Genomic DNA, 25,883 nt, shown 5'->3' on the forward strand with positions numbered 1-25,883 from the left:
TCAGATAGACTTCCGCTACCAGACTTTCCAGACGCCGTGCTCCATGTGAAGAATCCTTAATTTACTTATTGTCACTAGCAGCAAAGGAAAGAGGCTAAAATCTCTTTTTTCCCTATTTTCAATTGGTTTTATTTTGCTTTGTATTTAGCAGTGAGTCCAGTCCCATCCCCCATGCCCACCACGTTCATATTCTGTCACCAAGCTTGAGGCCTGCTTAAACACTGCCATACGGTTTAACTGAGTCAGCTGTCGATAGCCCAGGCTGTCTCTCCCACCAGTTAGTCTCACTAGGGAGGCGTCTGTCCCATGCAAACAAGGCAGTTCCTTGGTCGGAAAATACAGCATTAAAATAGCTCTAGTTCTGTTGAAGTAGTCCTAGCCGTGGAATGAGGTCTAGATGTGTTTGGGGGCATGCATGATCACTGCTGATGAAATTCTTCCTATTTCCCCCAGAACCTCCTTCCTTTAGAAAATAAGGGAAAAATCACGGTACAATTTAGTGTGTGTGTGTTTTTTTTTAATACAGCAGAAATTTTTAAGTAAGCAAAACTGAGAACTCACTCTCTCTCCATCCCTCCCCCCCCACTCTCTCCCCTTCTCTTCTTCCATCCCTCACCTTCTGAATAAAGCATAACAGTTGTGTGGACCTTCTTAGGAAATGGCAAACATGACATGGAAACTTCAGTCCAAAAGAAGACTAGACTGCCCTTGGTAAAATTTGAATATAATGTCTTCCTTGATTGGAGAAGCAACCTCTTAAGGAGGCTCCATTGGCTCCATTGGCCAAGTGATTCTTTTCTCCAAGAAGTTTTGTGATCTTCCTCAGCAGCTCTGCAAATGACCTGGGCAACTGTGGTGGAGCACAGTTTCCTCTCAGTATTTCCCAGCAACTAGCAAAACAGTAGCCAGTTTGAAGATGATTTCACTAGTTGACCGAGGCAGGGAGAAGGGGAAGAGAGAGGGGTCGTCTGCTCTTGACTGATGCTTACCCTAATATTTTTCTTCATGGGCTTTTCCGTGTGTTGGAGACGGAGCTGGGGTTGACATGCGGCTATGACATCTCTTCTTTGTTCCAGTGGGTGACGTGCAGATTTCCTGCTACCACATTCTGTGCAGCCTCTATTCCCTCGGGACTGGGAAAAACATCTACGTTGAAAGGTAACTAGCTTTTGCTTGCTTGTTTTTTTTTCCCCTCCAAACATTTTGGCTCAGAAAAATATAATGGGGGGAGGGGCATTACCTTTGGCCTAAGCATGAGTTGAACAAGGATAGCAATAAACATGCTGATATGAACTTAGGATGGCCCAGGAATCCTCAGCCCTACCCAAAGAACTATAGGCAGCTAAGGAATGATAAGAAAGGAGAGCTAGTCTTCCCCTGGGAAGAGCACACCTATTATCGAATACCAAATGGTCAGCCCTAAAAACATATATCTGAATACCTTTATGCAGACTGAGAACTGAGAATTGTTATTTATCTTTGAGAACACACACACACACATAACAGCAATTAATATAAAAAAAAGAGTCCACAAATTTAAAAGAGGGCAAGGAGGGGCATATGGGCTTAGAGGGAAGAAAGAGCACATACAAATTTCCTATCAATAAATGATGAAGGCACATATAAAATTCCTATCAATAAAATATTACATTAAAATGTATTTCCCCACCCCTTACATTAAATTTTTTTAAAGCCCTTAACATCTGTTTTTCAGTCCAGCAAAATCTAAATATTCGCTGATCAGAAGTGGTAGCTTTACAGCTGAGTCACGCACATTCTGTAGCAATGTAAAGAAACATAATGAGGTTACTGAGATTGACAGCTTCTGCGGAGAAAGCTACTAAATATATATGGCTACAGAAACTGTAAAAATGCTGCAAAATCATGTGCTGGTAGTCAAAATAATAATAATAATAATAATGCTGAAGGCGCATCTACTTCATTATCACGGCTTCTGAGTAGCGCCCAGCGTTCCTGTGGTCACAGGTTGCTGAGACACTCGGGAAGCTAAGGCAGCTGCTTTAGTGTTAATGAGTCTCTGTGTGATACACCCGTGGACCTTTACCGTTCTCAGCTATCAGATTAGCTACGGTTTTAAACAGTGCACAGCTCGGCACCAGAAAAGCTATTTGATAATCTTGAATCTGAACAGGCTTGTTTGGAGAGATTTTAGGTTCTATTTGGCCTCTATCATTTGCCTGTGACAGTGGAAGCTTTAGAGACCGCTGGCTTTTCAGAGTCAGATGCCTTGTCTTGTGTTGTTCTATTTAAATCCCGGGGTAAAATCAGAATGATAAAATTTCAGGACTTAGCTTTATTCTGGAAGGACTGATTCCTTTTTCCCCTATCAAATAAACACACTGGAAGAATTTAATCTGTTTTTAAGTAATTTAATCTGAACACTCCTTGGGATCTACTTAGGATGAAGCTTGTATCAAACACCCTAAAATCTGACCCTCATTTCATAATGAAACTCATGTATCAAAATGGTGTCAGTTGCTGGGCAGTGGTGGTACGTGCACACCTTTAATCCCAGCACTCAGGAGGCAGAGGCAGGCGGATCTCTGTGAGTTCAAGGCCAGCCTGGTCTATAGAGTGAGTTCCAGGACGGGCTCCAAAGCTAACAGAGATACCCTGTCTGAAAAAAACAAAACAATAAAGCAAAATAAGAATTTGTCCCCTATAAGAACTTAAGAACTAAGCTAGTAGATTGAAATCTGGTTTAAGAAATGAATTGCAAACAAGTCTATTTCATCATAGCTACAGCTCCCAAAGATTTTCGGGGTTCAAGAACTTAGTTGAAAAACTAATGCTTAAATTTGCTCTGTGTTTATGTCCTTACATTTACCTGGCTTTCCATAAAATATGTCACACACACACACACACACACACGCACACACACGGACATATATATGTCAGTATAGAGATATGTGTGTGTGTGTGTGTGTGTGTGTGTGTGTGTGTGTGTGTGTGTGTGTGTTTTCAGACAGGGTTTCTCTGTGTAGTTCTCCTGGCTATCCAGGAACTCACTCTGTAGTCCAGGCTGGTCTCAACTCAATTGATTCAACTGCCTCTGCCTCCCAAATGCTGAAATTAAATGTGTGCTGCTACCTCCAGGCTTATTAAATCCCTGGAACTGGAATTACAGATGCTGTGAGCCACCAGGTGGTGGCTGAACTCAAACCCAAGTCCTCTGGAAGAACAGCCAGTGCTCTTAGGCACTTCACCATCTCTGCAGCCCTAAAATTAAAAATTTTAAACATGTATTTTTAACCAATAGAATCAATAAAATGATTTTCCTAATTAACACAGGGGAGATATCTCAATTAGAGAGAGAGAGAGAAAAAGAGAGAAAGAGACAGACAGACAGACAGAAAGAGACACAGAGAGAGAGTATGCACACCAAATAACCTTATATAATTTTTTGTACAGTTTCTACATTCTTCTTTTGAAAAAAAAAAAAAGTAAACCAAAGGTCAGTTCTGAAATGTCAGACCAGAGAGACTTGCTCCTCCGTGGCTTTTTGTACTTTATTCACATTTATTGCAGAATTATTGCTCAACTACAGAACTGGGAGTGTTAGCGTTTGCATTTTTTATTCTACATCTGCACAGGTCTAGCGAGCCAGGATTAGATTAAAGAGACTCAACCACCGAAAAGCTAGGGACTTAGAATCCTAGAAGTGCGCTGCTGGCGCAGCTAGTGGGTTTTGGCTGTCTATTTTTGTAGTTTTAATTGTGAACGGCATGCTAATTCACTAAACAAAAGACAGAAGTATGTTAAGTTAAAGTCTGCCGTATTCTTTACCCTGTGCAGTACCCCATCCAGGTCCCCTTTCCAAAGCCACTAGCCTCAGTTTGGTATGCACCAGTCTGAATAACTTCTCTGTGTATATATTTTCAGACATGTGATATCATAATATAAGGAGAGAGAGCTTTGCAGCTTTATCATATTGGATGAAACTTGATTTCTTTATCCTATAATTCATACTTGTAAAAATGTAATCATTTGGCATACTACATCCATTAAGTTTACACTTTAAAAGATGATGAAGTTGTAGACACTGAAATCCTGACCCGCTTCCTGTCCCATTTCCTATTTTGCTATAAAATTCATTGTAGTATTTATGTTTTTTTTCTAATGCTAACATTCCCGGACCTGTTCACTTTAATCTGAACCTAGGTCATTAGCACATCATCTACATTTTTTGAACCAATTCCCAGTTCTTAATTTTCTTGAATTTAGATTTATCTTTTGACAATCTGGAGTCGTCATGGGATAGCCACTTCCGTAAGAACACTGCAGTGTTCTGGAGTCTCCGTATACTTTATAACATCCATTCCGGGGCACACAGCCTTTGCCATCATCATTTTCTCTCAAAGGCATGTAGAAGACAAGTGCATTCACACATGACTTTACAGAAGACAGGAGGACACTGGTCATCCATAGGAGTCGTTAGATTAAAACCCATTCACTTCCCCATGGGGCATCCCAGGACCAGCCATTCTATTTAACCCTCTTCACATTACTCTTCATTTCAGGAAATTTTACTTTGTTTGGGAAATTATTTCTTTTTTGTGATTTGTGTTAGCCTTCTGTTACATAATATAATTCCAGAGATAAATACCTTAACTGCCTCAGAGTTGTGTTGATTTTAGTCCACAGTTGATTGGTCCCATTATTTTGACAATTGGTAAAGCAGTAATAATTAAGCATGGCAAGGAGCCACAATCCCACTCAAGGGTACAGCCGCAATGACTTAAATCCTCCCTTTGGCCCATTATTATTATTATAATTTTATTATTATTATTATTTGTTCTTCTCTCATACAATGCCTCCTGACCACAGTTTTCCCTCCCTCCTCTCCTCCCAGTACTCCTTCAATCCCCCTCTTTCCCAGATCCAGTCCTCCTGTTTTCCTTCAAAAAAGAGAAAGCCTCTGGGATATCAACTGAACACACTATAACAATTTACAATAAGACTAGGTACAGACCCTCTTATCAAGGCTGGATGAGGCAACCCAGTAGGGGGAGAAACAGGTCTCAAGAGTGGCAAAGGAGTCATAGACAACCCCCACTCCTACTGTTAAGAGTCCCACAAGAACATCAAGCTACACAACCATAACATATATACCAAAGAGCAAGCTCAGACCCATACAGGCTTCATGATTTGTGGCTTCAGTCTCTATGAGCCCTGATAAGCTGATTCTGTGAGCTGTGTTCCTCCATTGTCCTTGACTCCTCTGGCTACTACAATCCTTCCTCCCCCTCTTCTGTGGGGTTCTCTGAGCCCTACATAATGTTTGGCTATGGGTCTCTGCATCTACTCTCATCAGTTGCTGGATGAACTTTGATGATGATTGTGGCCCCGCCTCTTAAAACTTCTACTGCCTCCCAGTAGGTAAGGCCTGAGCCTCTAATTCATGAACTTTCTGAGAACATTTCAAATCTAAATTACAGCATAGTCAATGTGAGTTGTTTTCTATCTTTTGTTCTGGGAGAGTAATTCTGTGTAAGTTTGGCTTGTTTTTTAACCTATTGCACCTGGTTTTTTTTCTAGAAACTTCTAGCTGTTTATTCTTTTCTGTTTTGTATTTGTATGATTTTTTTCTAAAACTTCCTCTGTGTTTTTCTTTTCAATTTTCTTTGTTTTCTGTGAGTGTATAGAGAATATATATTCTGGGGGTTTATCTAAATAAATTTTTGTTTATGGTATTTTTTTTCTTGCTTTGGCAGTTAGGAATATTACTAACTCAAGAAGAGATATGCGTGTGCGTGTGTGTGTGTGTGTGTGTGTGTGTGTGTGTCAAAATAAAGGAGAGTGAACTGGGAAGAAACATGAGGCAGCTTCAAAGCTGCAAAGCCTGGTACAGGGCTGACACCCTTCCTGGGCTCTGACGTCCACCCCTAACCAGTAAATGACTAAACCTGGTGAGAAGTGGGTGAAACTCTGTACACTGAAGTCAGGGTTTTTTCTGAGAGATGTAATGCATGCTCATCCTCTGGAGAACTTAGGCCTGCAGCTATAAGACAAGTTCTCCTCCTTCCATGCCACTGAAACTCCTACAGTTTCTCCAGGGTGGGAGTACAGATGACAGGAATGGCGGGCACATACCATTCTCGGCCCTATCTCTTATTCTGCAAGATGGAAGCTCCCATGCACACATTGTCCGCCAGGTCTTCATGGCCTTCCCATACCCCAAATGCTCACCACTTCAAGCAATTTCTAACTCCTGTGTTTCTCCAGAGACTTCCTCATGTTCTTCTATTTCTGGAAAGTATGGGTTTGGGAGTTTTATTTTTATTGTTGATTTTTAAAATTCATTTATTTGTTTCATATAAATGAGCGTTGTCTGTGTCCCGCATGCATGCCTGGTACCGCAGGAGGTTAGAAGAAGATGTCAGGTGCCCTAGAACTGAAGCTACAAATGATTACCAGCTGCTGTGTGTGTGCTGAGACCCAAACCGAGGTCTTCTCAAAGAACAGTCTGCACTCTTAACTATGTCATCTCTGAGGCCACACTGGAGAGGATGTGTTGACTGAGGTTTCTGTCCTGCCTGGTTCCACAGTCGTTAAGCCCCAAAGAAATCACACAGAGGTCTACATTAATTATAAACTGATTGGCCAAGTATCTCAGGCTTCTTATTAACTCTTATAATTTATATTAGCCCATATTACTTGTCTGTGTTAGCCACATGGCTTAGTGCCTTTTTCGGCAAAGCAGTCACATCTTGCTTGCTCTGTGTCTGGCTTCCTTTGCATCTGGGTGATGACTATTAACTGAAACTTCCCTCTTCCCAGAATTCTCCCTGCCTTGCCTCTACTTCCAGCCTGGTCACCCTACCTATACTTCCTGCCTGGCTAATGGCCAATCAGCATTTATTTAAAATACAAGTGACAGGGTACAGACCATTGTCCCACAGCAAATATGTTTTAATTTCTGCACCTTCACTTGATTTGGTTGTTACTTTATAGTTTGGGGTTATAATACATATTATAATTTCAGCATAGATCCAGACTTCTTTTCAATTTCCTTCCTAAATGTTGAGTTTTATGAAGAACATGTAAAAGAAAAAAAATAGCATTTTTCTACTACCTTTGTGTAAACTGATGTCATAACTGCTCCATGGTATGGGTAAGGGGATGGTTTTTCATCTAGAAGAGTCCAGAAAGGATAAAGTAGTAGACTGATCTTGGCCAGAAGAATGGACCTGGCCATGAGAGAAGCAGGAGAAAAACACAAAGACAGAGAGATAGACACAAAGGGGGAGAGAGAGAGAGAGAGAGAGAGAGAGAGAGAGAGAGAGAGAGAGACAAAGAGAGTGTGGACAACAGACCGAGCAGAGCTAAAATAGCAGGGTTATAAGGAGAAAGTAGCAGCACAGAGGAAATCCCATGAGCTGGAGAAGTTTAGGGTAGGGGAGGAGGTGAAAGGAGCTAAAAGAAGTCAGGTTAATGGCGTGGAGTTTGAAATGCGTAAGGGTACTTGTGATACTGAGGGAGCCTGGAGGCCACAGAGAGTCTTCTGTCAGGCTCCTTCTGGTAGAGTGGGAGCAGCTTCCCAGTTCCTGTGGAGAACTGGCTTTTGTCTAGCCCCCAGGGGTTTCCTTTGGACTGACAGCCTCTAACTAAGCTTTTCTTGACAAAAGAGCATCTGCCACTTTGCAGAGGAATCCCTAAGTGTTCAGCCCAGCTGTACCTGGCTTGTGCCTTGTGGGATTGACTGTGAAAAGAAAGGCTCAGCAAGGCAGAGTGAAGACGTTCTTTTGGAATACTATCTAGTTAAAGTAATCTAAAGAGTTACATTGATCTGTGAGGTTTTTGGATACCAGATTTTAAAGGGTAAGGGCTTTGTTTATTTGATCATGCAAAACTCTTGAGTTCTCTAACATAAAGATTTTTTTAAAGGATTTAAAGGTTTCAGGGAAGACTTTCCAGAAAATCAAGTTTGGTACTTCATTACTCTTCAATCTCAGTTTTATTTTGAATATTTATTTATTGTGTATACAATATTCTGTCTGTGTGTATGCCTGCAGGCCAGAAGAGGGTACCAGACCTCATTACAGATGGTTGTGAGCCACCATGTGGTTGCTGGGAATTGAACTCAGGACCTTTGGAAGAGCAGGCAATGCTCTTAACCTCTGAGCCATCTCTCCAGCCCTCAGTTTTATTTTGAATGGAAACTGTATTTTCCCCGTTTACATTTTAAACACTTGTTCCATCCACACTTCTGTCTTCCACTGACCAATCATTCCTGATTGGACATCACACATATCTAAAGCACTAAGTTTACTAATATTACCATTTAAGACTATGTCCACATCTCTGCTCTATCTTCTCTGCCTCTGCTGTGTTTTCTACTCTGCTACAGGCTGCTTTCTTTCCACAGTATCATTGGGAGTATACACGGTGGAACTTTAAAATCATGAAGAGTGTATGTGTATAAGGTATTTGTCTTAGGGTTTCTACAGCTGCCAAGAGACACCATGACCATGGAAACACTTATAAAGGAAATCACTTAGTTGGGTCTGACTTACAGTTCAGAGGTTTAATACATTGTCATTATGGCAGGAAGCATGGCTGCACAAAGGTAGACATGCTGGAGAAGTAGCTGCCTTGGACTTCTGAAACTCAAAAGTCCCCCCCCCAACACACTTCCTCCAGCAAGACCACACCTTTCCCAACAGGGCCACACCTCCTAATAGTGCCACGCCCTACGAGCCTATGGGGGCTATTTCATGCAAACCACCACCGTATTAAGATACTGTAATTTCTTTGCCTTTGCATTCCTGACAATAGGCAGTTGAGAGACTCACTGTTACTGCGTCCTGTAAACAAAATTAAGATACGGGCAAAGAAATTCTCACAATTGGGAAATTGGGAAGTAATATACTGAAATACATATTGAAATCTCTCCAATCAGTCACCTTCGACTTAACCATCTTGTGAAAAATACTCTACTTGGCAGTAAAGTTTAAAGAAAAACAGTTTCCAATGATAAACTCCAAGTCCTTTTTTTTTTTTTTTTTTTTGGTTGCCATGGAGCTAACCGTACAGGCCATGCCCTGCCTAGAAGCTTTGCCCACACCTACATTGCCCCCTGGGGGCACTAATGACTGAAGAAGCCTACGTCTAGCTCCATCATTGCAGAGTGATGGAGTGACCTGGAGGGACCTGGAGGCCCCAGGTCCCGCTGGCATTTCATAGACAGGAGTATTAATTGTCAGGCTTCTGGTTTTTTCTGTGTTAGCAGCAGCTGGGCCAGGAGAGCCATTGTTTATCTCTCTCGGCTGAGCAGCTAATTAGCATCTGCATGTGCCCCTGACTAGAGAAAGCCCTGATGAGAAGTTGGTGTGACTCGGATTGTTCGGTAATTAATATCAGAGAGGACAGGGCCACGTCCCTGTCACTGCAGCCCTGCACAGCTGGGACTTCTCGACTCTTTTCTCACCACAAGGCTTGCCTTTATAGCTGCCTAACTTTCCAAACACCCACAGTCATGAGCTCAGAACTTCCAACTTCAGTAAAAACACAGAGCAAGTGGAGAAGCCATCAGCTTGGCACCACTTCCCAGTGCCAGCTGAAATTTACCCTCAGACTTGGGATGGCACCTGATCCTTTCATACTTGAGTTGCTGGCAGAGGCTGCCCGTTCGTTCCCTGTCACTTAGACCTGAAACAATCACTCAGAAACCATATTATTTGCAATTCTCTTTGGCCAATAGCTTAAGCGTATTTCTAGTTAGCTCTTATATCTTAAACTAACCAATCTCCATCCATCTGTGCATCACCACAAGGTTATGGCCTACCAGCAGGGGACTCCGGCAAAGGCATCTGTCTCCTATGGTGGCTACATGGATGGCTTCGCTCTGGGCCTGCCTACTCTCTCTATATCTCTTGCAGTCTGGTTTTACTCTGTTACTCCATTGACCGAAAGCAGCTTCTTTATTAACCAATGGCAATAAGACATATCCACAGTATATATCACCTCCCACATCACTGAGTGTCTCCCAGATTCTCTTCCACCAGTGCTTCCCCCTGTGACATGCCTTTCCCCATCACTCCTTCTCATTCGCTTCTCTAAAAGCAATACAGAAGAGACCTTACACAACTTCTTATTGACTACTTTGCTGGTACACACTGTGAAATGACCCTTTGTGAGCCTCACCCCGGTTTACCTCCCTGTTCTCTGGTCACTGAGGATCCTGGCCAGTTCAGATCTGAAGTTAAAGTGTTACTCTTCTCTTCAGACTGGCCTGTCACCTTGAGCTTGGCCAAAAAGGCAAATAAGAAAGATGGGGTGATGAGAAGGACAGTTGAGGGAGACAGGCCTGGCTAGAGAGTCCTCAGAAGTAGGCCTTGGTGTCAGCAATGTATACACCTCTCCCTCCTCCCACGGGCACAGCTCCAGAGGAGACTCTGGCGGTGTTGGTACACAGGCACAGAGTCTTGGTTTGGCCCTACGGTACTGCTCTGCCTGTGAAACCTACCGGATCAGGGGACAGAGATAGAAGGATTCTGACAGCCAAACCTATCCCTGGAGGACAAAGATGTACATCAGCTAGGAGGTGATAATCTGACTAAGGACCTGTCCTTCTGGGATGATTTGAAGGTTGTCTTCTTGCATCCTTCATAGAAAATAAGAGGTCTGTCTCTTAAAAGCCACACCTAAGACGATAAGGGATAAAAATTGCAGCTTTTAGTTGTTCTTTAGAATAGTTTAAAAGATCACTTTTTAAGTCAGTTTGGTAATTGAGTGAAGCCTGAGTGGGTTTCTCCAATAAACTAAAACTTTAAGCCGACTCAGTCACCCTCTTCTTTTCCCCCTCTCTGGTCAGCCCCTTAGTTTTCCATCTCAAGCAGAGCCATTCTGTCCTCCCTTGGGCTGCCCCGCAGATTCTAAGTCTGCTCCAATGCTCTTATTCAGTCATCAAATTCAGAAACAGTTAGGATTACATTTTTTAAAGCTCAACTCAAAAGCATCTCTCTAACAAAGCTGCAGATTGAAGCGCATCCTTACAATTAATTTGCAAAGATCTAACTTTTGAATTGTGTCATGCCGGACTCCTGTATAAAATACATGTTCAACCTTTGGTCTATATCAGTGAGAAAGGACTTTCACCACCTAGTAGACAAAGGTTATGGCCAACGTAGCTTACTCTTTCGTGAAAAAAAAAATGCTACCACCTCTACAAATCCTTATCTAGTTTCAGAGAATCTATGCTTTTGACATTCCAGCCACTTGGTGCTGTTACAATTGTTGGTTCTTGTCACAGTGAGGGGTAACTAACACGTGGGCTTTGTTGGGTACAGGTTGGGAACTGAAGGGAATCCTACAGCTGACAACCTGCTCCACAGATGTTTCAGCAGTATGGCATTGACTCTTGGTTCCTAGACCAATTGACCTCCAGCAGGCTGTTATTTTCATGATCATCCTATAAACACCTGCAGTATATGATTATATCCTCTTAGCCACAAACTAGGTTCAAAACAGTGAGCTCACCCTTAATACCTGGGAAAAGATAGGGGAGAGAAAGTATGTACAACTTTACTGTACCCCAGGATGTCCAGTGCATTAAACAGGATAGTGTGAGACAGCCTGAGTAAGGGACCTAGCCGGTGTGTGTGACCAGCATCCAGATGGAATCACTTCTAAATGGACTTCTTTGTCTCCAGGCAACGTCCGGCTCTTGGAGAATGTCTGGCTTCCCTGGCAGCTGCCATCCCAGTGGCATTCCTGGAGCCCAACCTTAACCGCTATAATCCCCTCTCAGTCTTCAACACCAAGACTCCTAGGGAGCGGTCTAGTAAGTATCTTCTCACAGAGATCGCCAGGGACTAGCCAGGAAGGTGGTGGGGATGGAACAGCAGTCCTGTGGTGTGATGTTTTATACGGTGTGTTATTAGCTATTTTTCTTGCACCAGATAAAACGCCAAAAGGAAAGAAATTTTATTTTGGCTTGTGGGTTTAAGGAATACAGTCAGTCCTTCAAGATAGAGAAGGCAGGAGGAAAAAGCATGAGGCAGCTAGTCATGTTGTGTTTACAGTGAGAAAAAGGAGAGATGTCGATTCTTCATGCACTTTGTCCTCTGTTGTTTTTCCAGATAGGGTCTCTCTGTAGTCCTGCCTGTCCTAGAACTCACGCTGTAGATCAAGCTGGCCTCAAACTCACAGAGATCCACCTGCCTCTGCCTCCCAAGTGCTGGGATTAAAGGCGTGTGCCGCTGCCACCCAGCTCACCTTCTCTTTTTTATTCCCTCTGAGATCCCAGCCCACAGAATGGTGCTGCTCACATTCAGAGTAGGTCTTCCCTCCTCAGCAAAAATTCTCTGTTTTGTTGGAGAAATGAGCTTGAATGAGACTTTTTTGATCATTAGACTTTTTATAACTCTTTAATACAATGAGGAGACAGTCCAGTTAGGTTCTACTATCCTGCCATCTCAAGACCTTGTGGTCTTCTGTCTGCCCCAGGTCTCCATTTCTGGTTTGTTCCTGGGGATATGACAACCTTTTAGTAGTCACTTTTTTCCGAGTGATATCACAACAAGGCAAAGGCATACTAATACCCTAAGGATGCTCTTCAAGAGAAGGCTATGCCTCAAATGACACTGTGTGCATACTCTATCATCATGGAAAAGGAGACATTGAATAGTGACAGAAGGAACTGTAGTCATACAAGGAGAGGCTTTGTTAACAGAAGCATTGGCATGCAGTAGATTCTATAACAGAGACTAGTAATTCATGTGCATAAGACAAATATGGCCCACAGCCTATTTTGATAAATAAAGATTTATTAGAAAACAACCAATAATCATTAAAGCTAAAATTCACATCAAGTTGTAATCTGCTTTCTGGAGAGTGAAAAGAATCCTATTTGGGTTCAGAGTGATACTAGATAAATATTATTATGGGGAGCCCACCAGAGATGATCACTCAGACACAGTTTACAGCCAATTGAAAATCTTTATTTCAGCCAGCTAGTACTACACATAGATAATCAGGACCCAAGTCTAGTGCCAAGTATTTAAGATAAGGGTTATAAAAGGCAGCTTTATTGTTTGTTTGTTTTTTAACCACAGCCTGGCATCTTGCTCGCAGGGAGAGTTTTTGTGCAAGCAAGCAGTTTAACAGAAGACAAAATAAGTGATTAGTTGGATGAGGAGGTTTGCATAAGCAGGCAGTTTAGTAGAAAATAAGTTAGCTGTGGCATCTTGACATCAGGTTCCTACAATAGAGTTGAATAATTTTCCATAGGATTCTCCACCAAGACGACCAGATCCTAGTTAAACCTGAATGGCCTCAGCAAGAATACAAGATGGAGGAAGCTCCGTACTGTCTTGCCCTGTCACAAGATGACAGGCTAAAATAAAAATCTTCCATAGATACTTTTAATAAATCTGAAGCCCAAACTACCAAATTATAGACCTGAACAATATTAAGAGATGTAAAGATCACAGTAAACCATTTTAAATTAGAATCCATGTCATCTTGAGTTTCTTAAATTATGGATACACACTACAAATGAATGGCTCCACTCTACATCAATTCCTTTCATTTTCAAGCGTTATTTATCTAACTGTCCTGAGGTCCTAGGCACACCTTCTCACACTGTCCTTTTAACCTAAACCAAAGCTTTATTCTCTCCTGCTTCTTATTTCATGTACTAAGAACACCCTGCCCCAAGAAAGGGTCCCCAGAACAGTTTAGGTAAGACCGCTAATAATTTTCCTGAACTAGAATAACAGTGGAGCCTGGAGGTTAGCATGGGCGTTGACATATGTCACGAGTATTCACCAGTAGAGAACCAGATGCCCCGTTCGCCAGAGGCCAGCAGAGATAAGGAAAGGGTGTCTTTCTGGCAAACAGAAACCTATTCCACAGGTTTCTGAGGAATGATACATGTAAACATATGCAGGCGGGGTTAAGCCCAGACTGTCATTGTGGGACATCATTGCCTTTTAGGGGGATTGGGAGTTCCCTTTCACCGGTAATGTATTATGAGACTTGACACCCAAGTTCCCTGCTTTTCACAATTGGCTTAAATAAGCAAAAAGTAAATGCTGAGTATGCATGTGCCTCTTTTAAAAATTATAACGTACATCAATATGTATTTGGGGATACACAGGATTAGGTGGAGAATGACTGATAGCTTAATGGACCCTAAGACAGTAGATGTCATTCATTACAAAATGGGTGGCCTAAGGAACAACAGAAAGGAAAGGATGTTGAAGGTGATAAATGATGGCATGTTTTTAAAATGAATGAACTGATTTACAGTATCAAACCTTTTGTCAACTGGACATCTCTATTAATTGATGATTGGCGTTGTGCCAGTGGAGTTAATTATATTAAAAGCCTCCGTACTCTAAGAACTTGTAGCATTTTCTAATCCAAAATTAAGATATGCATTAACAAAAGGTTTAATAGTGTTTTATGACACTTATTCCAAATGGCAGAAATCCTTAGTCACATGAACGTAGCCTATTAATCAGAGTATTGGGTTGGCAGAAACATCCTGTCCCCAGCCACCTTGCTTACCTTCCACACCCTGTTGGAATAACCATCCACAGAGAAAAGAGGTCCAGTTCCAGTGTCAGCCGTCAGCCTGTCTTGCAAAGGGGAGTGCTCTTTGGGTGAAGGGCTGCTTGGAGCACATGAGAGTACTTTAGACTCTTACCCAGTGTGGCTTCAAAATCACTGTGATGAAGATCACCACTGTCACTGGTGTTTCTAACTCAGTAGACCTAGAGTAGGGCCTGGAGTCCTGCATCTCATCGTGAGAGACATTATTTAGAAAGTACAAGAGCTGTGTGTTCTAATGACTTTACCAACACTCTGTGTCTGCTGCTAACAGGACTCATTTGAGGCTGACTTCGTGTAGCTAATTCGTCAGAGTTCACTGAGTTTATCGTGTGGCATTTGGAACGCAAAATACCTTCTGAATCACAAATGTTGGTTCCATTCAAGGACCAATTATTGTACATATAAATAATTTCTAAAGGTCATTCTCATGACTCCAATGCACCAACTGTTAATCCCAAAGATTGGAGGAAAAAGACCACTAACCCAAGTCATCATGACCAGATTAATTAAAGAAAGCAATTAGTTAAAGGAAGACTTTCTTTATTTATATGCGCAACTCCTTGTTCTTCTCAGGTGAGAGAAAGAAGTATCTATGGTAATGTAGTATTTATATGACTTTTAAACACAACACACGAGCTTTCTCATGTATAACCATGACAGCAAGTAAGTGTGTCAGTTGCCTCTGTAATAGCTGGCATTGTTCCGTACGTGGAGCTCCCAATGAAACTTTTGACTTCTTGCCACTTAACTATTTACTCTGCAGGTTTATATGTAAAATTACCCTGTTTGTGTCGGTGTCCCAGGAGTCCCAGTTTGTTGTCTATGCTTTCTGCTGCAAAGTACAAGACAGGTTCATCCTCTACCAACAGCCAGCATTGCAATAGACTATAGGTGGCATTATGGTTTTCAATCCATTGTGAACTGACTTTTCTACAGGGATTATAGAGTTTGTATTAATTGCTTCTCATGACCAAAAACAACATGTAGATTGTTTATTTTGATTATGGTTGCAGAAGGCTAGGAGCCATAATAGCAGGAGAAACATGGCCTGTCGGTAGGAGCAGGAAGCTGCTGATCAAATTTTATTTGCATAAAAGAAGCTGAGAGAGCAAGTAAGAAGTGAAATGAGTCTATAAGCCATCAAATCCCGCCTTCAGGGATGTATTTTGTCCAGCAAGACTCCACCTCCTGAAGGTTTCATAACCTTCCCAAACAGCACCACTAGTGAGGGATTCAGTGTTCAAATGCATAAGCCTGCAGGGGATATTTCTCATTGAAATCATAGCTACAAATTTACTTTCATTCTTCTACATGTGGAAAACGAGTTTTTTCCCCCCAGCACCACTTGTTAAAGAGGCTGCCTTTTTTCCAGTGTGTTTTTTGACACCTTTGTAAAAATGTAGGTGCCAAAAACTGCATGAGTTTATTCCTGAGTTTTCTCTTCTGGACCAGTGGTGTGTCTGTCTGTCTGTTATCAGGGCTCTGTCAAGAATCTCAAGACAGTTACTATCTTGCCCCTATTTTGCAGGGAAAAGTATTCCTTATTTTAAAGGGAACAGGACAAATAATCCTCTTTTGTTGTTGTTGTTTCTCCATTTTTTTTAATAATCTCCTAATCCTCTCTGCTATAATGTTGAATTCTAGTTTCATTTCATCCTGGCTGCCCTTCTCCAGTGAACTGCCCTCAGTCATGCGAAATGGAGAAGAGGGGATTAACTCACGAGTCCCTGCAAATATGCTTCTTCAACAACAAAGTGAATGACTGACAGAAAGTCAATTAAGTCGCCTGAGGTTATTGATCATTTCTGTTGTAAAGGCAGAAAAATCAATCCATGATTTTTTCTCCCTTGGTGTATTTTCAACTAAATGCTAAGTATTAGAGTCTCCGGTCCTGCTAGTGTTTGATGGAATGTTTGCCTCTCCCTTTATATCAGTGGGGAAATGATCCAGGTGAGCAAGCGATAATTCGACTCCTGAATGTTGAGGAGTTGTTTTACCCCTGATGCTACCTTTTCTGCAGTGGTCACACCAAGGTCCAACAGGCAAGCCAGGGGGGAATAGCCAAGAATCTGTGTGTCACCAAGTTGTCTTACGCTTTATCCCTCAGCATTGCCTCCATGGTGTTTGTTTAGCTATGAGTTTCTGACTTCAGCATGACATTTAAGAAAATGCCCCTGGAAACTACAAGTCTGCACACACACACACACACACACACATACACACACAAACTTGAGTCCTGAGGCTGCTTTGATCCAAGCTCATTCCTTTAAGGTTCTGCAGTGGAGATTTATATCTAAAGACTAGAAGAAGGGTATGCCCCATCACTGTGCCTTTGAATCACCGTGCCTTTCTTCTTCCTGTACTCTCTTGGTCAGTTCTGGGGATGCCAGACAAGGTGGAAGAGATGTGTCCTGACATCCCCCAGCTGGAAGGCCTGATGAAGGAAATCAATAGCTTGGCTGAGTCAGGTGCCCGGTACATGGAGATGCCCCATGTCATTGAAGTGATCTTGCCTATGCTCTGCAACTACCTGTCTTACTGGTGGGAGCGGGGACCTGAGAACCTGCCGCCCAGCACAGGGCCCTGCTGCACCAAGGTCACATCTGAACACCTCAGCCTCATCCTGGGCAACATCCTGAAAATCATCAACAACAACCTGGGCATTGATGAAGCCTCCTGGATGAAGCGCATCGCAGGTACCCACACCCTTTCTCTGGGTCTTTGACCCTGCAGTTAGAGCAGCTTTTCTTTAGAACTCTTGGTAGTTCTATGACGAGTCTGAGCAAGTTCTATTCTGATTTTTAATCTCCTACCTCCCACTTGCTTAGCAGCGAACTAGGGGCTGAGGGTGTAGCAGAGTTTGTAGAGTACTTGCCTAGCATGTATGAAGCCCTGGGTTCAATCCCCAGCAGTACATACACCACCTGTGTTGGTACAGCCCTGTAATGTGAACTCAAGGGAGGCAGAGGTAAGACAATCAGAAGTTCAAGGCCAGCCTTGACTACAAGGAATTCAAGGCCAGCCTGGGCCAAGTGAGACCCTGTCTTAAACAAAACAACACAGTGAACTGAACAGACATACTTTCCTCACGCCTTTCCTCCAGCCCTACTCCCCTCCTAATCCAGGCCCCCAAAGCTTCAAGGAGCCCTTTAGACCAGCTGTTCTCCCCTGTGATGATCATTGCTTTATTTGTTTGGGGTGCTTAAGAAACCCATTAGCTCTTCTGTTCCTAATTATCTGTAATTTATCGGTAAGTATGTAAAACTCACTCCCATCCGGGCTTCGCCAAGTTCCTCAATGTCGTTCAGCATTTGCATTTCACGGTGTGCTTTCTCAGACGGGCTTGAATGTAGCTAATAATAGCAACACTTTGTTTCCTTGACTTTTTTTTTTCTCTCTCTCTTTGTATCCCTCTCTAACTCCTGGCTTGCAGTAGGCTCTTAATGAATGCTATTAGCCAATTTTCTGTTCTTGAAGCAACCAAAAGAGGAAAAGTTTTGGAAAATGAATGTACTTCCCACACTCAAGAAACCATGAATATTTAGCATCCCGTGTGTCAAACTGGAGTCTCTGAAGCTCAACACTGGGAAATCATTGTTATGGATGAAACTTCAGTTTAGATCATGGAGTCCGTTTGTCCCAGCCCCTGCCCCATACAACCTCCAGGGCCATGAACTGCCAAAGCTAGGCTACAGGGAACACAACACCACCAGAAGGTGAATAGACACATTACTAGAAGAGCAAGCGGGAAATACTCCTACCTCCTTTCTGTCTCAGAAATGAACTGAGATTAAAATTAAAACTGTTTTGATTGCTGGATAGCACAGACCATATTATATGTGGACATATAGTAAGCAGAGTATCCAGCCCCTTATTATCAATGACCCTAAAAAGGTTGTCAATCATAAGGCGATTTGGGTTCTCATCTGTAAACCTGAGGTTAGAAAAGGCTGTTCCCAAGGGTACCTGTCACTGCTCTGAGGGGCACTGATGCAACAAATCCAGATCCCGTTCAGTGTGGCTGCTTAATTCCTGGGGACCACTGCAAGTTTTAAGTAACAACCTCAAGCTCAGTTTAGTACAGCAGCCATCCTATGCCGGGAAGAGTGCTGAGAAGTCAGGATTCCTTGTCACCAAAAGGCTGCCTTCACCTTATCTGATTGAAGCTATCGCTCTTTAATAGAAAAACAAAACATATGGGGGAAATGAGGTGAAAAAGAAAGGCTCCTGGAATGTAACTGTTCTTAATTGAACTTAATTGAGCTCAAGAAATGTCAAAATGGACATTCAAAGTCCATTGCCAATGGGTCACAGTGGATTCATTTCATTTCCCTTCTCTCCTGCAATTACCCTGACTCATATTCAGACTATTCGCCTCCGCCGACTTAACTCATAACAGCATACCCAGTATCTAGCCAGTGGGCTATAAGAAAAAGAGTAGGACATGTGGGTTTCCATCGTTCTTCTCACAAAAGGCCAACATTGCAGCCCTGCTGATTTCTTGTTTAGCTTCTCTACTTTAGCAATGCCCTAGTCTTTCCCAGCCCATGTTTCCCTCCCTCCCTTGAAGCCCAAAGAAGATGCCAGTGCTGAGGACTTAGAAGTTGCCTGGGCTATTGTAATTGGAAAGCATGTGTGTACATACACACATAAGCATACCTGTATCTTTTATTTTTAACACATAAAAATTATACACATTTGTGGGGCACAGTATGACTTCTATGTGTAATGACAGGTCAGGGTAACTGACATATCTGTCACCTCAGTAGAAATCACACCCCCGATGCTTGCTCCCAGGTCAGCACAGTACTCTTCCTGTGAACAAAAGGCTTCCTTCAGGGTTATAAAATATAGCTGCCAGAACAAGACCAACATGGACAGACTGTCAGATGCTGCAAGACAGTCTGTTAGAAGAGAAGAGAGGTATGACATAGGCCATGCATACATGAGGAATTCATATGGGGTGGGGCTGGAGGAGCTGAGTAGTGTTGGGGCTGGTCTAGATGCCCAAGCTCCACTGTGAACTTTTATGAGAGGGAGATACCAAGGAAGGATTAAAGGAGAGAGCTAGACGCAGGTGACATCCTGAGTCGATGGATTCCTCAGTGTTCCCTTCCATTGTCATTAATGGTCACAACACATGGGATAAGATTAAGGTGCTTTGTTTGTAAACGCAGTGTACGCGCAGCCGATCATCAGCAAAGCCAGGCCTGACCTGCTGCGAAGCCACTTCATCCCCACCCTGGATAAGCTAAAGAAGAAGGCGGTCAAGACTGTGCAGGAGGAGGAGCAGCTGAAGACGGACGGCAAGGGGGACACCCAGGAGGCCGAGCTGCTCATCCTGGACGAGTTTGCGGTCCTCTGCAGGGACCTCTACGCCTTCTACCCCATGCTGATCCGCTACGTGGACAACAACAGGTATGTAGGAGGTCTCAGGAAGCTGCCTGCTGCTCTCTGAGGCTAGTGTAGCCAATCAAATAGCATGGAAAGATGATTTTGTTGCCGGGGAGATGAGGGAAGCCACAGCTACCACTACCAGTCTCCCCACCAAAAGTCAGAGCCTCCGTTCAGTGATTTCCTTGACCAGTGATTCTGTATGGATTGAGACAGGCATCCTCACGGGCCACTAGGAGGCTCGGGGAGCTGGTTGGATAGGATTGCTTTGACTCATTTTGGCCCTTCTGCTATTCACTCCGGTACTCATTCAGTGGATGTCCTTGATCGTGCCTTGACCAAGGTCTTGAGGGAGGGGACATACTCTTTAGCATAGGCACGTACATTCTAGGAGTAGAGAGACATAGACAATTAAAATGAAAAAGAAAAACCAGAGTAAAACCCACTGAGAGAAGTAAAAAGAATTAGGAGAGGCAGGTAGAATGGAGCGGCAGTTCCTTAACTGGTGTTACTGGGAAAGCAGCATTTGAACAAAGACCTGCAAGAAGTACAAGACTAAGAACCATAAAGGAACAGAACAAGAGGATGTGGAAGAGGGACTATGGGTGAAAATCCTTAGGAAACAGTGTGTTCTGGATGTTTGACAGCTGAAATGCTCAAATGTCATAATTAAGAAATTAATTCTTATAACACCAGAAATTTTCTGTATGAGTCATCCTTTATCCAAACCCAATATGTTCACTTGGCATATGAAATTGAATTGTGCTATAATGGATAGTTAAACAGTAATTTGAGATATATGGAGGCCTGTAGTCCTATGTGTCTGTAAAGAATGTGGAGGACAGAACTGTGGGAGAAAGAAAGCAGAGACAGGCAGACGCCATGCTTCTCCTACCCAAGATGGAAGGTGGTTAGAATCTTCCAGGGCGGGGGGGGGGGGGGGGGGGGGGGATGTGAGGTATTTGTAGAAGAAGCACAGCTCAGTTCAGGGAAACTTGGAACGTAGTAGCGAAGACCCTTACTGTATTAATTACCATTCTCCAGGCTATGACCAGATAACTAAGGGGAAGCAACTGGTTTTCCCTTTTCTCTCCTTATTTATTAAGTCTGGGACCCCAATCCAGGAGATGGTGCCTCCTACCTTCAGGGTGGGTCTTCTCCTTTCATATAATCCTCTCTAGAAATGCCTTCATAGACACACTCAAATTTGGGTCTCACTAATACCATAGACATTTCTTTTTTTAATATTTTAACCTTTATTTTCATTTATTTATTTTATTTGGGAGTTCATTTGAGACAGGGTTTCTCTGTGTAGCTGTCCTGGAACTCACTCTGTAGATTAGGTTGGCCTTAAACTCATAGACCCATCTGCCTTAGCTTCCAGAATGCTGAGGTTAAAAGCATGTGCCACCACTGCCCGACTTTAACCTTTATTTTTATTTTATGTGAATAGGTATTCTGCCTACATATGTGTCTATACATCATGTGTGTGTTGTATACCTGGGACTGGAGTTACTGACAGTTACGAACTGTCATGTAGGTCCTGAGAATTGAACTCGGCTCCTCTGGAAGAGTCTCTTAACCCCTGAGACATCTCTCCAGCTTCCTCCCTAGGTACTTCTTAACTCAGTCAAGTTAATCACCAAAATTAACTGTCACAATCCACCCTTTGTCAATTTGACACACAAATGTGTCCTTTTTTAATTATGTGATGCTATTTTTTTCTTTTTTCTTTGATTTTTATTGAGCTCTACTATTTTCTTTGCTCCCCTTTAAACTGCACAAATCCACCCCTCATCAATTTGACATACAAATGTGTCCTTTAAACTGTAACATTTGACCTTTGCTTCTTTCCTCCCTACAACCAAATACACAGCGTTTTTTCACACTGGTCCTACACTTCATTATCAACAGGGTACCCAACAGTGTACACTATTTCTGACTCTCCCTAGAGTTAGCATAGTCCCATAAGAATGCCCCAACTCCAAGCACCAGCATCTATGGGGTATCCATGGATTGGGGATGTAGTTTAGTAGTAGAGTGTTTGTATAGGATTTTAAAAAGGAAATCACTAACAAATATAGCAACTATTAGCTGACAACTGAAGTTATGTGTATTGCACCCATACAAGATTGGACATTTCAGCAATCTATCAAGGAACAGAAAGTAGCTCACAGGGACCTACCTTTACTTCTGAATGATTAGATATTAATATATTCTGGGAGAGGAGGGAATCACTGTCTTTGTGTGCCCTCTGCTGAGCCCACCAGATTCCAAAGGATAACTCTAAGCCCATGGTCACTAAGAAAGCCCATGGTCACTAAGATGGCCAGTTTATTCTCAGTAGGTCATAAAACAAATAGATAATAACAGAAGAGAGAGAATTATTGGAAAGAGAGGGAATAGTAATATGATAGGGAAGTGGGGAGCAAGGATGACAGTGCACGCCTTTAATCCCAGCACTGAAAAGGCAGAGGCAGGCGGATATCTGTGAGTTCGAGGCAGCCTGGTGTTCAGGGTGAGTTCTAGGACAGCCAGGGCTACACAGTGAAACCCTGCCTCAAAATACCAAAAAAAAAAAAAAAAAAAAAAAAAAAAAGATGTTCACAGGAGGTGACCAGACTATCCCCAGTTCTGCTGTGCTATGCAGAATAGAAACCTGGATTTCTTGACTCCTTCTTCGGCATGATTCGTAGTGAATAAGATCTGGCTCTGGGTCAGAACCCACAATAAGAGTAAAGATGTTAATGGGGGAAATGAGTTTAGTACAGTTTTGACCAAAACTAAGAAGAGAAATTCTCAGTCTGCCTCTGGGCCCATGACAGTGCTCTAGTTTACAGGAAAAAAAACGAAAAGGAATGTGCATATTTGATTTTACTGTTAACTCAAGTCAACAGTAATGAAAGATGGGGCAGAGTAGAAAAACATAATCATGAAAGACAATGCCCTTTCCTAGGACAGCTGAGAGCTTGTGAGATTAGCTACTTCCGTTCTCAGTTTGGTCTTTCTGGTAGGTTTTCCAATCCTCAGGGCCCCCATAGAACTCAGTAAAGTACTTATGATTAGTGATTTGTTAGAAAGAATACAACTCAGGGGCATTTGAACAGAAATACTTGGGTTTGGGGCTGCATGGGTTCCCATGCTCTCCCCAGAGGTAGCAGCCTCTCAGCACATTTGTGTGGTCACCAGAACCTCACTCAGGAGGTTTTATTGGGGGTGGTATTTGGTTATGCTTTATTTTCTTTGTTGTGCTGGGCATTGGGCCTAGGATGGTTTGCCTGATAGGCAAGTGCTCCACCACTGACCACCAGCCTTGATCTTTAACAGTTTTATAGGTGTGTTGACTGGTTGAATCAATGGCCACTGGTGTTTGAGTTTGAAATGAATCATCTCACCTTACTCCAAGAGGTTAGGAAGAAGACTGAACATTCTGACCCTGTAATTTGATTTCACCTAGCACTAGAAAGTTCTAGTCTGTCTGGACCCAGGTGTTACCCTGAAGTTATCTGGCCCCTCAGCAATGTAGTCTCATGCCATTCACACACCTAGCTATGACCAAAAGGTTATGAGGAGCAAAAATTGCTCCTACTGCTTAGGACCTCCTTTGCCAGGAAGAGAAGAAGCTAAGTGTGTGTTTCACTATTTTAGCTGGCTTTTAAACTTGAAAGATTTATAATTGGGGATGCTAGAAAGGATGCAAAAGCAGCTGAAAGAACATAACTGATTTTTGGAGTTGCTTCTCATTCTCCAATGGCAGGAGATCTGTATTTGTTTTAGCATTTATCTTTGTAATATAAGCTGTACTTAATGTAACTTAAATGAGCATACTTCATTCAAGATTTGAAAGAAAACATCTTCTGCATACATATTGTCTCGACACATACACATACATATGTATAAACACATACGTCTACTGTGTGTATCAGGACTAGAGTAATGGATTTCCTTTCCTGGCTACAGGATGTTATACTCATTTTAACAAAGGAACTCTGCTCTTTGAGTCTCAACTTCAGTCATTTCCGTTAACGTAATTATGTTAGCAATTTCAAGAAGAAATTTGTCAGAGTTTGAGGTGAAAACAAAAATAAAAGTGGAGCAAGATTGCTCCTGGAATAGCTTTTGAATTGCGTCTGTCACCGCGGTGATCAAGACTCAAGACAGAGCACGTTCTGTTTACAGGGTGCTTGACAGTTGCTAAAAATGGCAATGTCAGAGAGTCTTTGAGATCATCATTAATTCATTCATCTCTGCTTTTCAACGAGCTCTTCCCTGAGCGTCACAGCCATGTGAGCCTGCTTAGAAATACATCCTTCTAACATGAGTGCCTGTCCCTTAAAAGACCTTCGTAGCAGTGAAAGCAGAAAGCATTGATACTATACTAAGTGTGAAGGGAAGAAAAAATAATGCAGAGTGCTGACCATGAAGGCTCATGCTTGTAATTGCAGCACTTAAGAGGCTGAGGCAAAAGGTATACTAAGACTTCTGCCTAGGCTTCAGTAAGATCCTCCAAAAAGTTAAAAAAAAAAAAAAAAAAAAAAAAAAAAAAAAAAAAAAAAAAAAAAAAAAAAAAATCCAGAATAACATACTCATTAAGTTGATTTATTTTGGAGGATATAGCTATGCATTATTATAAAAGTAATTCTTATGTGCTAAGAGACTGATGCCTTTGATGGTCCTCAAAGCTGGAGTTAATATTACACCTTAAGGTCTCTTAAGACTTAAGACTGGGTCTTGAGAAATGACTCAGTAATTAAGAGCACAGACTGCTCTTCCAGAGATCCCCAGTTCAATTCCCAGCAGCCACATGGTTGCTCATGACCATCTGTAATGGGATCTGATTCCTTCTTCTGGTGCGCATGAAGATAAGTAACTAGTACACATAAAAATAAATAAAAATTAAAAATACTTAAGACTGCTCTCCTACTGTTTTAAGATTACTGAGCCTGTTTGTTTAACCTGCCTTTAAGTGAGCAATGTAACAACCAACCTTACTTGCCTTGAATCTCCCATGCAATCTATGTTTACAGCCTAAATTAATGCACAGTTGTAATCTTAATACTCTTTCATGTTCCTGATCCTGGAATACTGCATATGTGTTTGAACATGTGTTCTGATAATCATTTGCTGAAAACAGCAGATACAAGTGGAAAGCAGCCTTATAAAATGGATAGCCACCCCAAATGCTGAACAAAGCATTCGGCTATTGCTTGACAATGTTTGTTTGTTATCTGGGTCAATTAGAATCACTGACTTATGACTAATGGAACCGTATAGAAGACCCTGACTTTAATCCACAAACCTATGAGCACCTGATTTTTGATAAAGGAGCTAAAAGTATACAATGGAAAAAAGAGAGCATCTTCAACAAATTGTGCTGACAAAACTGGATGTCAATCTGTAGAAGAATGAAAATAGATCCATGTCTGTCACCATGCACAAAACTCAAGTGCAAGTGGATTAAAGACCTCAATATCAGTCTGAACACACTGAACCTGATAGAAGAGAAAGTGGGAAGTACTCTACAACAAGTGGGCACAGGAGACCACTTCCTACGTATAACCTCAGCAGCACAGACAGTAAGGGCCGCATTGAATAAATGGGACCTCATGAGACTGAGAAGCTTCTGTAAAGCAAAGGACACTGTCGCTAAGACAGAAAGGCAACCCACTGACTGGGAGAAGATCTTCACCAACCCCGCAACTGACAAAGGTCTGATCTCCAAAATATATAAAGAACTCAAGAAACTAGACTGTAAAAGGCTAATCAACCCAATTATAAAATGGGGCACTGAGCTGAACAGAGATCTCTCAACAGAAGAAGTTCAAATGGCCAAAAGACACCTAAGGTCATGCTCAACTTCCTTAGCGATCAGGGAAATGCAAATCAAGACAACTTTAAGATACCAT

At 42.3% G+C, this 25,883-nt stretch overlaps 1 protein-coding gene across 14 annotated transcripts in view; it reads left to right on the forward strand.

Annotated features, from left to right (window-relative positions):
• Positions 1–25,883, forward strand: part of Ryr3 (ryanodine receptor 3) — a 528,284-nt gene that overhangs the window by 434,127 nt on the left and 68,274 nt on the right. For all 14 annotated transcript variants that reach the window (XR_007590437.1, XR_007590438.1, XR_007590440.1 and 11 more), the window contains exons 64-67: positions 1,077–1,158; positions 11,676–11,806; positions 16,959–17,279; positions 19,761–20,001. Coding sequence is in view for 8 of the 14 variants with exons in the window: in XM_050134439.1 (XP_049990396.1) it covers positions 1,077–1,158; positions 11,676–11,806; positions 16,959–17,279; positions 19,761–20,001 (775 nt within the window). In the remaining 6 variants the exon portion in view is untranslated. The remainder of the gene's footprint in view (positions 1–1,076; positions 1,159–11,675; positions 11,807–16,958; positions 17,280–19,760; positions 20,002–25,883) is intronic.

This window comes from Alexandromys fortis, unplaced genomic scaffold (genome assembly GCF_014885135.2).
Source record: "Alexandromys fortis isolate MF-2015 unplaced genomic scaffold, M_Fortis_MF-2015_v1.1 scaffold_6, whole genome shotgun sequence".
In the NCBI taxonomy this organism is placed as follows: Eukaryota; Metazoa; Chordata; class Mammalia; order Rodentia; family Cricetidae; genus Alexandromys; species Alexandromys fortis.